This window comes from Netta rufina (assembly GCF_964035555.1).
Source record: "Netta rufina genome assembly, chromosome: 16".
Classification (NCBI taxonomy): Eukaryota; Metazoa; Chordata; class Aves; order Anseriformes; family Anatidae; genus Netta; species Netta rufina.
This window is the reverse complement of record NC_140140.1, coordinates 14,887,127-14,905,020: the sequence shown is the minus strand read 5'-3', so window position 1 is coordinate 14,905,020 and position 17,894 is coordinate 14,887,127. Positions and strand designations below refer to the sequence as shown.

The 17,894-nt window shown below is 52.1% G+C and overlaps 1 protein-coding gene across 1 annotated transcript; it reads left to right on the top strand.

The window, feature by feature from the left end:
• Nucleotides 1–810: 810 nt before the first annotated feature.
• OPRL1 (opioid related nociceptin receptor 1) lies at nucleotides 811–13,214 on the top strand (the record flags this gene model as incomplete). Its single annotated transcript, XM_084296441.1, has 3 exons — nucleotides 811–1,037; nucleotides 12,089–12,444; nucleotides 12,691–13,214. The coding sequence occupies 3 exons, from the start codon at nucleotides 811–813 to the stop codon at nucleotides 13,212–13,214; spliced, it is 1,107 nt and encodes a 368-aa protein (XP_084152567.1).
• Nucleotides 13,215–17,894: the final 4,680 nt, after the last annotated feature.

Below are 17,894 nucleotides of genomic sequence, written 5' to 3'. Positions count from 1 at the left end.
CTCCTCCTTCCACCCCCCCCCCACCACCACCACTCCCCCCGCATTGGTTTTACGCAGTGGCAGCAGCCAGGCAGCCGGGGCTGGCTCTGCCCAGCCGCCGTCCTCCCTCTTTCCCTCCCACCCTCCCTCTTTCTCTCCCCCCATCCCTCCCTTTTCCTTAAAAACGGGGGCTCCGGGGGTGCAGCCCCCTGCGCTGGCAGCAGCCCTGCCTTGCACCGAGCAGCCCCCTGCCCCTGCGGCTGTGCCCAGCCCGGCTTTGTGTCCCCCCCCTAAAACCCCCCCGGGGTGCCTGGATGCGGTAGAGGGGAAACCCGCACGCAGGTAAGCAGCCAGCTGGGGGCTTGGTATTCTATTTTATTTATTTTTTTTTCCCCCAACTTTGAGCTTTTCCTGCCGCTTTGCAGGGGATGCCGCAGGGCTGCAGCAGGCAGGGGTCGGGGGGATGCCGGGGGGAGCCCCCAGCCCCGGTTGGAGGCTGCGGTGGCTCAAATGGGGGGAGGTGTGGGGGGCACAAAGCTGCTTGTGGGGTCACCCAGCCCCGGCTGGTTTGGGGGAGGCAGGTTTGGAGCATGCAGAGCTGGGAGGGCTGGCGTGGTGCAGTGTAACCTGCGCCGGCAGCGTGGAGATACGCGGGGTGCTCCGGGGGCTGCATCCCCTTAAAATGCTCTTGGGGAGGTCAGAGGGGGGCCGTGCCCTCCCCAGCGATCCACACATCACCCCTCTCCCTTAGCTTTGTGCTCCTGTTTCATCAGCAGGCTTCACGCCGTCTCTCCGGTGCTCCAGGTCCTTGGCACGGGCTGGAGGCTCAGGATGGACCCGCTCTTCCCTGCCCACATTTTGGAAGACCCCGACCTGCGCAAGCTGCTGAACGACTCCTCCATGCTGAACCTGAGCTTCCTCCCCACCAACTGGTTCAACAACAGCACGGGGGACAGCTTCCTGCCGCTGAGCATCAAGATCACCATCGTGGTCGTCTACTCCATCGTCTGCATCGTGGGGCTGGTGGGCAACTGCTCCGTCATGTACGTGATCGTCAGGTAGGACCTGCAGGGAGCCGCTGGGGCACGTCTCCCCCCTCTAAATCCATGCCGGGGGGGTGGGAGCAGACAGGTGCTTCCCCGCTAATTGCGATGTGCTTCAGGGGCAATGATGTGGCGTTTCTTGCATTGTTTTGGTTTTATTTTGTTTTTCTCCCTCCCCAGGCGTGATGAAGGTTCCCACCAGCTTTCAGCTGCCCTTTGGTGCCTCCTAAAGTTTAAGCCAGAGAATGGAACAGAGCGTGCAGATCTGCTCAAAAAGGGGGGCTTTTTTTTTTTTTTCTTGCAAGCTGCTGGGCAGGGAACTGAATGTCCCCGGGGAGGGCAAAGTGCTGGGAGCATCCAGCTGCTGGGATGTGCCTGGTCCTCAACGGGACATCTCCCTCCTGTGTGATGTCTGGCACCCAGCTGCAGGTAGCTGCTCCGTCTGGGAGCTGCCCTTTCCCAAAGCTGAATCTAATTCCAAGGGAAAGGACCTGCTGGGAGGCTCAGTCTTACTCTTACAGGGGAGAAAACAATAGGTGCAGCTCTTCCAATTCCTTGGGAAAATAAATAAGATGTGTCAGGGTGCTGTGGAGATGAGGATGGCTCCTCTGGCTCAGATGGGCTCCTCGCTCTGGAGCTGGGAGCGCAGGGACCTTGGCAGAGGGATGGAGCAAAGGGCTCCAGCAGCACTGGCTGACCTCCCTGCACGCTCCTGGCACCTTAACACGCTCCCTGCCCTGGGATCAGAAACCCTGTTCCCCCCTGTAAGTGCAAAATGAGTTCCTGCAACTGTCAGGGCTATGATTATGTCAAATGCCAGCCACCCTTCTCTGATCTCCGTGCCCTGTGTGCTAAGGAGCCAGCTTCCATCCTATACACACATCTTAGCGGGTTCCTGGTGCAGGTGGATGCTGCCAGCACAGAAAAGGCACGGTAAACTTGTTTTCTCCTTCACAAAGATGATCACAGGTCAGCGGATGGAGGCTAAATCTCTGCTACAAGGGCACAGGGACGTTCCTGCTCATCAGGCTGCCTGTCAGCTCTTCCCGGGGACGAGTTCACGGCAGGGAGAAGGGCTCACATCAGCACAGAGGAGGCTGGCAGTGCAGCAGTGCCACATCTGGGTAGTTTGTAGTTGTTTACCGTAGTAAAGTCATCCGAGTGGGCACACGTGAGAGCAGTCGGAGGGATTGGGTGAGGGAAAAGTCCTCGTCCATGGCATGCAGCTCCCAGGGGTGCCTGAGCTGCTGTGCAGGCAGGGGAAGGGGTGGGCTCCTCGCCCAGAGCACCTACAAACCTCAGGTGTGTGTCAGGAGGAGAAGCTCTGGTAGAAATTTATTCACAGTCTTTGAGGTCTCATGGGACGTAAGCAGCCACCATCGTTTCATCCTCATGGAATTGGGCTGGGCACTGGTTTCTGTTCCCAAATATCAATGTCACGTTGCTGGCTGTGAATGTGGGTATGTGCTGGCCCCTGGGGAGAAGAATCCCTCCTTCCCCTGAGGAACAGGGTCCCCATGGCTGGACCTTGCTGGCTGCTGCCCCGGGGCTGTGGTCGCTCTTGTCAGGAACAAAAATGTCCCAAAGCAGCACCCTGGTCAGGATGGACGTGTGCTGTGCCTGTGCAGGGCCACGCTTTCAAAATGGTGGCTTCAGGTTTGATCCTGTTGGCTTGGATGCCTTGCAGGTGGATAAACGAAACCAAGAAAAAGCAGAATTTAGCCCTGGAATTTTCCCTGGAACTTCTGTATTCAGTTTTTACTCATTTAAAATGAGTAAAACTCAAGGCAAGCATCACCCCCATCCACCCAGGCCTCTTCCCCTTCTCCCTGTTCCATTTTACCCAGTACAATCCTATATATATACAGACTTAACTCTTCATTTACTCTTTTTTGGTATTGATCTGTGTTTTTTTTTCCCCCCAGTATTTCTATGTGGTCCTTGAAGGACCACTTAAATCATGTACTGGGGAGGTTATAACTGAACTAAAGCATCTGTAGGTGCCACTTCTGGTTACCTCTGAAAAAGATTTTTCTTTCCTTGCCCTTACCCTTGGGTAAGATGTGATAAACCAAACTCAGTATCTCAAATTTAACCACGGTCAAATATGTAAATTCATGCAGAGATGCCAAATTAGCAGACGTGCGTGTCTTCTGCTGGCCCAGCTGACTTTTCAAGCACAGGTTTTCTCCCAGGACTGGAGCCTGAGTGCTTCCTGGGCTTCATGCTTTAAATTGCATCTTTTGGGCTTGAAAGCTGGTTGCTGGCAAGCCAACGTGGGAATTGGGGATTCTCAAAAATATCTTCTCTTCCACTAAGGGGGAAAAAATGGCAAACCCACTACAGTGGATCCTACAAAAACTGTTTTCATCCCTCCTTTCAGCAGGGATAACAAGGCTTCAACACGCTACCCAAGCTGTAAGAAACTGGCGTGTTATCCTCCACAAAAATGGAATGATTTGGTGATGTAGACGGTAATTGTTTCCTGTTTTTCATGGAGTAGGGAAACACAGAGTCTAATATCAGCACTCAAGAAAATTGGAGCCTTCAGGAAGGCTTGTTTGTTCCTCTTGAATGAGATTTTTGCAGCTCGGGGAAAAGTTTAAAATCTCTTGGTATTTCAGACAAAAATAAGAACTCCAAGCCTCCTCTGGGTTTTCCCCTCTGCTGTAGAAGCCAACCTACATCTCTATTATATTTGGAGTCGTTTAACGTTTGGAATGATTAATTTGTAGTGACAGTCACCATGTGACTGCCAATCCCCTCCTAGTGCTTGAAGAACTAATTGGATAAGACCGAGAAGGGCCCTTGTCAGGAGCACAATTTCCTGGACAGTAAAGGGCCTATTGTGGAAATCTGCCTCGTCTGCGGCTTTGTTCTGCTCGCTCATTGTGGAGCTCCTTTGCCCGTTGAGATAATGCCTCCCCTCCCTCCCTTCTTCTGCTGTTTGTCTGCTCTCTTCTGCATATATTTCCTGGGCTGCTTTTAATGAACGTGCAACGAGGAGTTGAACAGCACGGCAGGGGTAGGGTTTTGGGGAGGGAGTGGGGGAAAACAGGCCGCTGGGATCCCTCGTAACTGAGCTGTGCCATGCTGGATGCCCAAGATCTTTGTTTTCAGGAAGAAAAGATGGAGATGACTCCAAAAGAAGGAGACATGGTGTTCTCACAGTGGTGCTGCTGAGGCTGGGCCATGGGTTGGGGGCGATGCCTACCCAGCTGCCCAGCATCTCGAGGGGCATGAGGACAACCACAGCGTTGTAGTGCAGGGACTAAGACCCCAAATCTCCATGGCCTCTGGTGTGCCAGGGAAAAGGAGCAGGGCCACCATGCAGCTGCTGGCCTGGGAAATGCCTCTTGTCCCCTCTCCATCCCATTGCTGCGATGCCCGGCAGTGATGGTCTGAAGGACTCCCTTCCTCAGTGCTGGATCTGCTCAGCTGGGTCAACCTCCCTGGGAGTGACGCCTCATTTCTAGGGCTCTTTGCCATGGGTTCTTCATGGGGTGGAGCAGGACAGCTCCCTCCTTCTGTGCCAGGGCTCCCTCTTGGTGCAGCAGGGCCCAGATCCCTTGGCGAAGCACTGGGGCTGCTCAGCTCTCCCTGGCGATGAAGGCGGTTTCAGAGCAGTTCAGGCAGCTCTTTAGGCAGGTTGGGGCTGTCAGACCCCTACCCTTTATTCACTGCTTGCAGGTGAGGCTGTAGGATGAGGGCTGGGATGCTGCAGGATGCTGAGGAGCACGGGCAGGGCTGCGCCATCCGTCCTTCTGCTGGAAACCTGCATCGATCCCCGCGAATAGGGGGGTGAGGGCAGCTGGCTGTGATGAGACAGGGAAAATGGAGTTAATTAGGAGGTTTCAGAGACGCTGATTTCCTAATAGAAAGCTTTCTAATGGGAGAACGTTGACCAGCTGCATGTCTCAGAGCTGAAATTGAGTGAGTGTTTAATGCGGTGCGGAGCCAGCGGATGCCAGCGAGGCCATCTGAGACCTCCGCTCGCTCTGGAGCTGCCTCTTTTTAGTTTTCCCTGGTTAAACAGAACAAAGACAATTGTTGCACTGTGCAGAGAAGGGAAACCCGTGCTGAGGGGTCTGTACAGAATGGGAAGAGCGGGAGGGAGAGTCCCCGTGGCAGAGGCTGTGGGGGATGGATGTGCAGTCCCCTGCCTTGAAGGTCCCCACGGACCTGGGCAAATTGTCCCCCAGGCCAAGGACTTGGCCACAAGGCTCGTGGCAGCTCTCCCCATCTCCTGCTTGCAGCTTCGAGGCCCGTGCTGTTGTTTTCCCCTGGCTTTGGTGGGATGAGATGAAGGGAGTCACCCATGTGCAACAGTACATGGGGACTTCAACTTCCCTGACATATCCTGGAAGCACAACACAGCCCTGAGAAAGCAGTCTAGGAGGTTTCTGGAGAGCGTGGAAGATAGCTTCCTGACGCAGCTGGTTAGTGAACCTACCAGGGGTGGTGCCCCGCTAGACCTTCTCTTCACAAACAGAGAAGGACTGGTGGAGGACGTGATCGTCGGGAGCTGTCTTGGGCAGAGTGACCACGCAATGGTGGAGTTCACTATTCTTGGCGAGGCCAGGAAGGGGACCAGTAAAACCGCTGTATTGGACTTTCGAAGGGCTGACTTTGAGCTGCTCAGGACACTGGTTGGTGGAGTCCCTTGGGAGGTGGTTCTGAAGGGCAGAGGGGTCCAGGAAGGCTGGGCGCTCTTCAAGAGGGAAGTCTTAATGGCGCAGGAACGGTCTGTCCCCACGTGCCCAAAGACGAGCTGGCGGGGAAGAAGACCGGCCTGGCTCAACAGAGAATTGTGGCTTGATCTTAGGAGGAAAAAGAGGGTTTATAAGCTTTGGAAAAGTGGGCAGGCCACTAAGGAGGACTTTAAAGAAGTAGCGAGGCTGTGCAGGGACAAAATTAGGAAGGCCAAAGCTCATCTGGAGCTCAATCTGGCTACTGCCGTTAAAGATAACAAAAAACGTTTCTATAAATACATCAACACAAAAAGGAGGACTAAGGAGAATCTCCATCCTTTACTGGATGCGGGGGGAAACTTAGTTACAAGAGATGAGGAAAAGGCGGAGGTGCTCAATGCCTTCTTTGCCTCAGTCTTTAGCGGCAATACCGGTTGTTCTCTGGATACCCAGTACCCTGAGCTGGTGGAAGGCGATGGGGAGCAGGATGTGGCCCTCATTATCCATGAAGAACTGGTTGGTGACCTGCTACGGCACTTGGATGTGCACAAGTCGATGGGGCCGGATGGGATCCACCCAAGGGTACTGAGGGAACTGGCAGAGGAGCTGGCCAAGCCGCTTTCCATCATTTATCAACAGTCCTGGCTATCAGGGGAGGTTCCAATCGACTGGCGGCTAGCAAACGTGACGCCCATCTACAAGAAGGGCCGGAGGGCAGACCCGGGAAACTACAGGCCTGTCAGTTTGACCTCAGTGCCAGGAAAGCTCATGGAGCAGATCCTCCTGAGAGTCATCATGCAGCATTTGCAGGGGAAGCAGGCGATCAGGCCCAGTCAGCATGGCTTTATGAAAGGCAGGTCATGCCTGACGAACCTGATCTCCTTCTATGACAGAGTGACGCGCTGGGTGGATGAGGGAAAGGCTGTGGATGTGGTCTACCTTGACTTCAGCAAGGCTTTTGACACCGTCTCCCACAGCATTCTCCTCAAGAAACTGGCTGCTCTTGGCTTGGACTGGCGCACGCTTCGCTGGGTTAGAAACTGGCTGGATAGCCGGGCCCAAAGAGTCGTGGTGAATGGAGCCAAGTCCAGTTGGAGGCCAGTCACTAGTGGCGTCCCCCAGGGCTCGGTGCTGGGGCCGGTCCTCTTTAATATCTTCATCGATGATCTGGACGAGGGCATCGAGTGCACCCTCAGTAAGTTCGCAGATGACACCAAGTTAGGTGCGTGTGTCGATCTGCTCGAGGGTAGGAAAGCCCTGCAGGAGGATCTGGATAGGCTGCACCGATGGGCTGAGGTCAACTGCATGAAGTTCAACAAGGCCAAGTGCCGGGTCCTGCACCTGGGGCGCAATAACCCCAAGCAGAGCTACAGACTGGGAGAGGAATGGTTGGAGAGCTGCCTGTCGGAGAAGGACCTGGGAGTGATGGTGGATAGTCGGCTGAATATGAGCCAGCAGTGTGCTCAGGTGGCCAAGAAGGCCAACGGCATCCTGGCTTGTATCAGGAACAGCGTGACCAGCAGGGCGAGGGAGGTGATCGTCCCCCTGTACTCAGCTCTGGTGAGGCCGCACCTCGAGTACTGTGTTCAGTTTTGGGCCCCTCGCTACAAGAAGGACATCGAGGTGCTTGAGCGGGTGCAGAGAAGGGCGACGAAGCTGGTGAGGGGCCTGGAGAACAAGTCCTACGAGGAGCGGCTGAGGGAGCTGGGCTTGTTCAGCCTGGAGAAGAGGAGGCTCAGGGGTGACCTTATCGCTCTTTTTAGGTACCTCAAGGGAGGCTGTAGCGAGGTGGGGGTTGGCCTGTTCTCCCACGTGCCTGGTGACAGGACGAGGGGGAATGGGCTTAAGTTGAGCCAGGGGAGTTTTAGGTTAGATGTTAGGAAGAATTTCTTCACTGAAAGGGTTGTTAGACATTGGAACAGGCTGCCCAGGGAAGTGGTGGAGTCACCATCCCTGGAAGTCTTCAAAAGACGTTTAGATGTAGAGCTTAGGGATATGGTTTAGTGGAGGGCTGTTAGCGTTAGGTTGGAGGTTGGACTCGATGACCTTGAGGTCTCTTCCAACCTAGAAATTCTGTGATTCTGTGATTCTGTAATTGAGTGATGCTTAATTTGGGACTTGGTTCCTAGCGCTTTTAGGGACTGAGCAACTCCCAGGAGCAGGGGTGGCATTTAGGGCTGGAGCAATGCAGCAGGGGTGGATCCAGCTTGCATATGGGGATGAGAGCATCCTGCTGCAGAGCAGGCACTGGCAAACACCCTCCTGAAACTGAAGGCAGCCCTGAGCCCCCCTATGAGACCCTGGGTGAGCTGTAGAGTTGTTTTTTTTTTTTGCTGCAGCAGCCCAGCCTCTGCCCTCGGCATGGCACCAGTCGGGGCCACGCGGTGTCCCTGTCCCCGTCTGTGCTGGCTCCTGACACCATTCCCCAGAGGCTCCTGGAGGGGAGCACGGCTCATTTGTCAAAGCTGTCACCCAGACACCGAGCTGAGACTCAAAGGGCAAGAAAATTGCCTGTCCCAAAGCCGTGGTGCTGGTGGCAGCCTCCTTAACCCCTTGCTCATCAGCCACCATCCTGCCAGGTAATTAACAGGCTTTTACGTGCCAGTGGTGCTGGCTGCTTTTGTGGGAGCATCTGGCTTCGTAGTCCAAAACGCTTTAAGCTCGCTTCATAAATTTGCTGGCTGTTTGTGGCCTGTTGCACCAGTAGGAACAATCAGGCTTAGATTGGGGAGGAATTTCAGGATGAGCTGGCTCTGAAGCAGCGATCGCAGCGGCGGGGACGTGCAGGGCACCGCGTGGGTGTGCGGCAGGGGTGACACAAACCAGGATGGTCCGTGCCAGATCAAATACCAGCTTTGTACAACCTCTGGGCTGCGGGCAGGCTGGGAGCAGAGCTGTCACTGGACCACTGCTGTTTTCCACCGTCACGGTTGGAGCAGCTCGGCAAAAACCCTCCTGAGCCTCTTCTGCTGTGTTTTGCTTCCCTGCTTCTCTGCAGACCTCTGCGTGTCCGGGAAGGGCAGTGAAGGCTGGTGGGGACGGAGGGAGCTGCTCGAGGGAACAGCACTGTCTGCATCCCAATGAGCTGGAGTTAGAGCATCACCACCAAAAGGCTCGAAGAGGCAGAGGGCGCCTGGAGGTGATGCTCACAGCTCCCCTGGGCTTGAAGGCTTTGCTCTGTCCCCTCTACCCTGGTGTCTGCAGCCCCGTTTCAGCTTCTGGGGTTGCTGCAACCGGCTGGTGCTTACCCCTGGGGCATCAGGGGCGGCTTGTTCTGTGTAGCTGGGTGGACAGGAGGAGAGATGCCAAAACAACAGCTTTGCAGCTTGCCCTGAGGCTCAGCCAGGGGCAGAATCCATCCATCCCTGCCGAAAACAAGACCTCAAAGCCCAGCGCGTAGAAGAGCTGCTGCCTTCCCACCTCGTTCCCTCCCCTGAAGGATTTGCCCCATGTAACGCTGCCTGGGGGCTCACTTAGCAAAAAGCAGGAGGAAACCAAGCGCTGAGCTGCTGTCTCCATGCTTTTCCTCTTCAGCTTCAATAGCTGGGAGAGCACGAGAGCAGAGCAAAAGGGATTACATCTGTGGCAAAGGTGGAGCAGGATGCAGAGCTGGGAGCTGGCTGGGCTGCCCTGCAGGAGATGCTCCATTAGGAAATTGCCTCTGTGACCAAGAGCAAGAAAGTGGCTCAGCAGGGAGGTGATGTCCTCCAGGGGGGCCAGAGGCTTATCCGAGTCAGAGCCGTGCTGGGAGGGGGTCTTAGGTGCCTCCTACAGCCTGAGAGTTTATTTTTTATTTTTTATTTTTTTTTTTTGTGCAGATTAAGAAAGAGAACACTCTCAGTTCCCAGGGAAAAAGAAAAGGAAGGTTAATCCACAGAGAAATGATTAATTGATTTTTGTTTGTACTGAACATTCTGGAAATGTTTGGGAACATTGGTTTGTTGGGATGATGACTGTTGGCTCTCAGCGTGCGGAGAGAAGTGGAGCTACAAGTAATTAATTAGGTGTAAATTAATTTCTCCACCTGTTAAGAGCAAAAAAAATGGCTCAGAATCCACTTGAAGGTCAGCTGAAGGAGGCAAGCGGTGGGGCCAGCTGCCCCCAGCACATCCTCCCTGCCAGGGGAGGTGGCTCTGCTGTCACCTTGAGAAGGGGGTGACAACAGGGACAGCAGGGAGGGGACAGCGAGGCCTCCTGGGTGGAGGGATTGGGATGGAGAGCTGAGGTTTGCAGCCTGGACAGGGCTGGCTGAGATGCCCCAGACTTCTCATTGTGCTGGGGACAGGGGCATGCATGGATGGGGACAGTGTTGTCCTCTGTGGATGCAGGATGGGTCCAGCCTTAGTGGTAGATGCAAAGGGATTGTTGCTTGTTTCTCAAGTTGCTCAGAATTTCTTATTTTTTTCCCTCTATGTGCTTAAGCGGGCCTTTTAAAATCATTATTATAATTTTTTTATGCAGTTGTTATTCCTGTAAGTTATAACATCAGTGAAAGAAGCCGGAGTTAGAGGCATGGTGATGAATTGCCTCTGTCCTCGCATCCTGTAAGGATGGACTGGAACAAGCTTGACCTTTGGGAAGGCAAGATCAGCCTGGTCTGAGGGCAAAGAGGCAGCCTACAGCTCCCAGGAGTCATTTGCTAAGACAGTCTTAGGTGACTGAATAAATTCCTGAAGCCTGAGCTGACAACACTTTTATGTATTTTTATGTGCTGATACAGAAAAATGATTTAATTTCTCTCCCCCCACCACTGACACAAGCTGCTGACCCAGAAGGGAAGATGTCTGAATCCAGTCACAGATCCATCATGTTTCCACTACTTAAATTACCTCATTTATACCAAAAATGAGAAAGCAAAACCAACCCACCCTGGTGCCACTGCTCTGGGGTACGGGGCACTGGAGGCTCCTGTCTTCCTAAAGCAGAACTACACAGGAAATCCCGAGGTGTTAAAACCCTGGCAGCTTCCAGGTTGAATTGTTTTTGCAAAGTGTATTGCTTGGTCATCCCTTCACAACAACAAAGACACCGGTATTTTTCCTTTACTGCTTTTGGTTATATAAATTAGTTTGATCCGAGGAGGCTTTCTAAGAACCCATCACTTGCTTGGCGGCTGTGATTTCTGGGCCAGGAGGAGCCTGACTCAGGCTCACGTGGGACCATCAGGTGCTTGTGCCAATGTTCACCCCCTCCAAAACCTTCCCTTGGCTTTCAAGGTCAAAGGTGGGCTCCTTTGCTCCTTGGCTTTGCTCTCCTGGCTTAATTTGACCAAAAGCTTTTCAGGTCAAATCAGACCCTGTAATATTCTAGTGCCTAGCGAAGTGGAAATAGCGCAGTAGTTTATGGGTTTCAGTGTTGCTCCCAAATGAACTTGCCCTCGATTAATAACATATCATTGTCTGCCATGTCTGGCAACACTTCTGCAAAGGCCATTAGTATAGTAAATGATGGATGAACTGAAGTTTTAAAATATGCCAACATTTTAGCTCTCTGTGTCCGTGAGAGGAGCATCCTGGAGCTGAAAGGTTAGGCTCAGTCACAGCTGAGTTTCCATTTCTGCACGCTCTGCATGCATCCTTGGGCAGCTGATCACATCTTTCCCAGCATCACTTCCCATCTGTGAAAAGGAGATGACCAACGTTAGAGCAAGGTGAATCTTTTGGGGCCGTCAGTTCATGCGATAAAAGCAATATAATAATGACAAAAGCCCTTTGGAGTTTGGCTCAAGTCTTTATCTCCAAACTGTCTCTTTCCTTAGGAAGATCCACTGTGATATTTTGATGTCTGATACAAATCTCATTCCTCACCAGGGCTGGCCATCTCACCCAGGTCTTACAGCTCACGTTACCCATCATCTTTGGCTATGAGCCTATACAAAATGGCTAATCAACTTATCCCTGGGCCATATGAAGCCTTTCAAATCAGCTTACTGGCTAAAGCTCTCACCAGTATTTAAGATAATGAAGCCATATGTGATGAAATTCTAGATTAGTCTTATTGAAGTCATTTTTCAAAAAGCATGATAGGAGCTGACAGCCTCAGGCTTTCATTGTCCTTCCGTGCGGTCTATGGGAATAAGCTTTTCCTGCCCGTGAGACTGTGTGTGGAAGCACCATTTTCATCACTGCAGGAACTGGGAATGAGCTCGTGGGAAATAGAAAGGAAGGAGCAGTGTTCAATCTCTCTTCCATTTTATTTATTTATTTATTTATTTATTTATTTATTTATTTATTTATTTATTTATTTATTTATTAGAAAAATATAACATCTCCTTCCTACCATGACAGAGTGCCCTCTTCATCAGACCTTGGTGCCTTACCCATCGCTCATCAAGGGCAGCCGGAGCTCTAACCCTTGCTCACTTCTGCGTTTCAGATTCACCAAGATGAAGACAGCCACCAACATTTACATCTTTAACCTCGCTCTGGCTGATACCTTGTGTCTGATGACCTTACCCTTCCAGGGTACGGACACGTTCCTGGGCTTCTGGCCCTTTGGCAATGTCCTCTGCAAGATTGCCATCTCTATAGACTACTACAACATGTTCACCAGCACCTTCACCCTGACAATGATGAGCGTCGACCGCTACATCGCGATCTGCCACCCCATCAAAGCCCTGGACATCCGCACTCCCCACAAGGCCAAGGTGGTGAACGTCTGCATCTGGGCACTGGCTTCTGTCTTTGGCATCCCAGCGATGGTGATGGGATCTGCAGAGAATGAAAACAATGGTCAGTAAAAAGGCATCTGGGGTGGGAGAGTTTAATGGAGTGGCCATGGGTTGGCGAGGTACTGGAGGGGGCAGCCAGTGGGTTGAGCTCCCTGCTGTAAAGGGATTTTAACCCTTGTCTCTTTGCCATTACCTCACTGCTACTGCTTTTCTGTATTAAGCATGCCTAACCAAGCAGAAACTGCCGATGTTTCTGTTCCTGGTATGTGTTTGCTGATCTTCCTCCCCTTTCTATTTTCCCTTGCAGAAATTGATTGTCTAATTAAGCTCCCTTCACCCGTGGATTACTGGGATCCAGTGTTTGGCATCTGCGTCTTTCTCTTCTCCTTCATGATCCCCGTGTTGATCATTACCATTTGCTACAGCCTCATGATCCGACGGCTCAAGAACGTCCGCGTCCTCTCAGGCTCCAAGGAGAAGGACCGAAACCTGAGGCGCATCACCCGCATGGTCCTGGTGGTGGTGGCCGTCTTCATAATCTGCTGGACTCCCATCCAGATTTTTGTGCTGGTCCAGTGCTTGGGCGCCAAGGCAGAGAGCGAGCTCGAGCTGGCCATCTCCTGCTTCTGCACGGCGCTGGGCTACGCCAACAGCAGCCTGAACCCCGTCCTCTACGCCTTTTTGGATGAGAACTTCAAGGCGTGCTTCAAGAAGTTCTGCTTCCCCAGCGCTTTCAGGACGGAGCTGCAGATGTCCAACAGGATGTGCAGCATCGCCAAGGATGTGGCTTATGCCTGCAAGAACTCGGAGGGGACTAACAATCCGGCCTGACTAGGCATGGAAATTCCCATGGTGGCTGTCGCCCAGCAGAGTCCAACCACCCCCACGTCAGAGCTAACTCAGATAACGGCCCTTTAGCAGGGCCTCGGGACTGAGAGGCAAGAAACCAAGGAAATCATTTTGGGGGTTGGGAAAATTGGACACTGCAAGAGCATGCAAAGAAAAAAAGGCAGTTTGATGTATTTTTAATTCCGGTGCACGCTGCACTGAGGAACATCTCTAAAATCAGCCTTTTGATTCCTGTGAAACCCTGACGGTTTGCAACACTACGGAGAATTCAGGATTTAAGGGTTTAAAACAGGCATTGCTCCTGCACCTTACGCTTCTGCTGCTGGGAGACAGACAAAACGCAGACTATTGCATTTCTTTTTCTCCTCCCTGAGTTAAGACTCTCGGCTCGCGTGGCTCACCAGGTAGCTCGTGTGCGGTTTTATTCCTGCGGCACTGCTCTGAAATGAGACTTCGCCGAAGCCAAAGCGGGCAACGGCTGTCGGAGCAAACCCAAGATCATCTCCAGGATGAGTCACCACGAGGGGAAGGCTGCAGGGAGGGAGAGGAGGGAGCATAGCTGGCAGAAAGGGAAATTCAAGCTGCCAGGAGCCGGGGCTCGAAGCCTCAGGCGGACAAGGGCAGCTCCTGGGGACGGAGCTCTGCGGCAAAATCCTCCGCCTGAGCTGGGCATTGAGGAGGGGCTGCCAAAGCTGACGAGCACAGCTCAGAAGAGGAGGAAGAAAAGACAGATGAAATGAACACACCTTTGTTTACATGCTGCTATAATTTTATTTTTTTTTAAGCACTGTATTTCCGTTGTAATAATGGACAGAATGGCTGTATATATGCATATGCATCTCAATATTGCTATGGGTACAGCTATGGCATAGGATTTTGGCTTGCCAAGCATGCCTTGGTGACCCTCCTCACTGAGAGGGGGAAGGAATGAGGTGGCCTATGTATACAAGTACTTATGTATAGGGGAAAGCCAGCTCAAAGCATTACACTGGCAGCTCCTCCAGGAGACACGGATGTTTCTGGTGTGAAGGGCAGCCTAAAACAGTCCCACCTGCTCCGTGTCAGACAAACAGTGTACAGACCATACAAAAAGCAGTTTATTTTTTTTAAGCAAAATGACTTACGTGATGCTGAGAGAGCTGGGGAAACGCTGCTGTGGCACCACCCCCAACCAGACTGATTTTCCTCTCCTAAAGGTGAAAAATTTCATTGTAAAATGAAATTTGGGAAGTATTCCCAAACAGTTTAACCACCAAGCGCCCTCTGCTCTGGCAGGGACAGCAGCCTTGTGTTTTTGTAGCACAACAGCCCCAGGAAGCCTTGGGGAGTGGTGGCTTGTGGTGCTGATGGGGGAGTGAAGCAGCGACCTCTGCATGGAGAGGGGAGGTCAGCCCCAACGCAAGAAATGGCAGCATCGGCCAAACTGTACAGATTTCACCTGAATATATATTTCTTGTGCTCTGGTCTATGAGATTCTGTATTTTTAATGTATTGATTTGCCAATATTTTGATGCTGTCATGTTCTTTATATATGCTGTACAAAAGAATCCGATGTTATATTTCTATGTAGAGTGTTTCCCCCATGGTTGGGCTTAAAATATAAAATATAGATGCGATTCCAGTGTCCCATGTATAGGACCCAGACCCCTTGCAAACTGTGCAAGCTGGAGGGATTTTCACACTGTTTAGTGTTTGATTGGGAAGCTGGAGGGGTACCAGAGAAAACTTTACAAGTAGCACTTCCCCTGAATAACCAAGGGAGAGGAGGAGCTCTGGGCACTTTAAGCACTTTGTGATGGATGTTTGTCCCCTTGCACTCACCAGGAAATCTCGTACAGCCCCCAGGTATGTAAAGGAGACTGCCCAGGACCAAGCTGCTGGCAGGCTGCATCCGTGCCTGCGATAAAATGAGCATGGAGCATCACCTGGGCACGGGGTGCTGGGTGCGCATGGGGTTGGGACACGGCTGCTGGGCTCCTCCTGCAGAGCTGTGGAGGAGCAGGAGGGAGCTCCTTAGTTCAGGTTCAGCAGCAGCCACGCTCCCTTTGTAATTCCTGGTTGCGTTTTTAAATAGATTTATGTCCTCTGAAGATACCCCAGTGTTTGGCATTTTTTATACGGATTTTGTTATAATGACTATGCTGCAACAATCTCGCGTAATCAAGTACCCAATAAATGTGTGTTTACTGAGCTTTTGGGTAATTCCGTGGCCCTTGCAGTGAACGTGTTTAGGCATTCTGTTCAATGCTCAGTGGAGTTCGTTATGAGAAGAACAACAAAACCTGGAAGCAAAAGCTTTATTGTACCGTGCCTACAGAGTTAAAGGCTTGTGATCGGCTGGCCGGCTGGAGCACAGGCTCTTTAATTCTCCTCTGAAATGGTTGTGTTGATATGATTTTACAATTACCGCAGTGTAAGTGACAATTTCCTAGGTGGCTACTTGTGCGCTTTAATAAAGGAAAATAAAAACCCCGTGTACTTGGAATGATGCGGAGTCTGGAAGCCTGAAGTGCACGGAGCAGCTTGCTGGGGTGCCAGCACGTGGGCTTATTTCTCCACCCAAAGCACTGCCGAGGGCATGCAACACCACCGAAGCACCCAGTCCCTTTTTACTGAGGTCAGAGGGGATGTTTATTACGCCGGCTTTGTCTGGAGGCAGCCTGGAAGCAGAAGATGTGAGGAAACTACAAAAAGGGTGGTTGGAGAGGGACACGAGCTGCCCGCACCCAAAGCCCCACTGCAGGCAGGTCCCATGGGGCACTGGCTGCTGGGGTTTAGGGCTGGATCAAGCCCTTCCCATCCCCCTGCTGCTTCTTCTCTGGGTTTACAGGGCTGGGCAGGACGGGGAATTACAGCACTGCTCCGAAAACAAAGCCAAAGCAATATTCTGCAGCCTGACTAGATGGATTATCTAGTGAGATGTGCAATAAGGAAAGTGTCTTCTCTCTGCATGCAGATCAATATTCCTACCCGAGCAGGTAAATATCAGCAGAGGTTTCTTTATTAACAGTGGGGATTTAAAAAAAAAAAAAAAAAAGAGAAAATTGGTGAGGAAAAAAAAAAAAAACAACACTGAAATCTTTATTGCTTTTCTAGTTCAGTTAATTATAAGTACCCAGGAGTGAGTTCTTATGGCAAAGCCATAAAATAAAACACTTTACTCAGTATTATGGAATTTATTAATGTCCTAAGCATTCTCCCTGCTGCTGCTGGCCGTGGAGGCCCTGGGAGGGATGAGCTGAGCTCTCCCCAAAGACTCCCCTTGGCTCATGGCACCAGCACCTCCGGGCAAAGCTCTGGCTTTTGAGGGATGCTTCGCTCTGCCAGCTCCACGTCTCCTTTTGCCTCTGCCCAGGCTGTTCTGCTGAAAACTTTCCCCAAAAAGGAACCACAATTTCTACAAGCAGCAATAAGGTGCCGAATCTGCACCTCGCTGCAGTTCAGGTGGTTTTATGCCACGGGAAGAACTTACCTGGGGAGGGCAGAGCTGTCTTTTACTGAGCTGCAGATGAGGCTGAGGGTCTCTGGGTCGGGTCAGCGTTCACTTGAAGTCACCCTCCCAGTGCCCAGCGCCCTTGGGAGCCGCAAAGCCCTTCACCATCTGCCACTCGTGCCCTGATAAAGACATTATCTAATGCTGAGAGGTTGCCAAGGCTATTTTTCCAAAGTGTTTTCGTGAGGAGCTAGACTGCAAATATGTCTCTCTCTTTCTTTTTTTATTTATTTTCCCTCTCCAGAGGAAGATTTGTCAGCTCCCTAAGGAGCTGGAGCTGGGCTCTGATCTCCCACTGGGTATTTGGGGTGCTGTGGCTGGGTGCTGGGAGCAGGACGCCTCTCGTCCCGTGCTGCTTTGTGGGGAGATGGGTGCTCTGCGCTGCTGCAGCCTCCGTGTTTTAATACAGGAGGTCTGCAGAAGCAGCTGGTGCTGGCGCAGCCCTTGCTACCTGCTCAGAAAGAAGCCTGGCAGCAAAGCAGCCTCTGCCAGAAACGCTCTGCTTTGCTTCCCCACTCATTTCGCCGTGCTTCCCTTCAGCTATTTTTGTGGCTATTTATGTGTGAGCAGGATTCTTCCCCCAGCAAGGGGAACCTCCTCTGGAAGGCTCCTGGGCTGTACCTTGGTGGTGCCTTCCCCTCCACACCAGGTTTCCGTGTGGATCCATCACCGTGATGGTGCAGGGCTCGCCCCTGCTCCTCTGGGGTGCTTCACATCCCTGACCTGAACCTTCTGAGCCATGCCCCGAGGCTGGAATAAGGGCGAGAAGATAAAATGAGGTCCGGAGGTTTCAGCATCAGCCAGTAACCCCAGAGTCACGGTGCTGTGTGAGGAGCAGAGATATAAGGGCTATAAGATATAAGAGCTGTGATGCCAACTGGTGTTTGGCACAGGGTTTTTGGGGGTGGGAGGTGATGTTAGAGGATCTGTAGCCCCTCCTTGCCATGTCTGAGCTGATGCACATCCATTTTGAGTGGCTGCATGCCCCTGCCTTGCCCATTAAACCAGGACTACATGCCTCCTTTGCTTAAAACACGTAATATCATACGGGTTAAAGCCACGACTCATTCTGAAAGAAGGACTTTCAGGATTTGTCTGAGCACTGAGGAGACATGAAAAAGGACTGCTTACAAGGTGGGTACACTCTAGAAGGAGCCCCACGGCTCCTG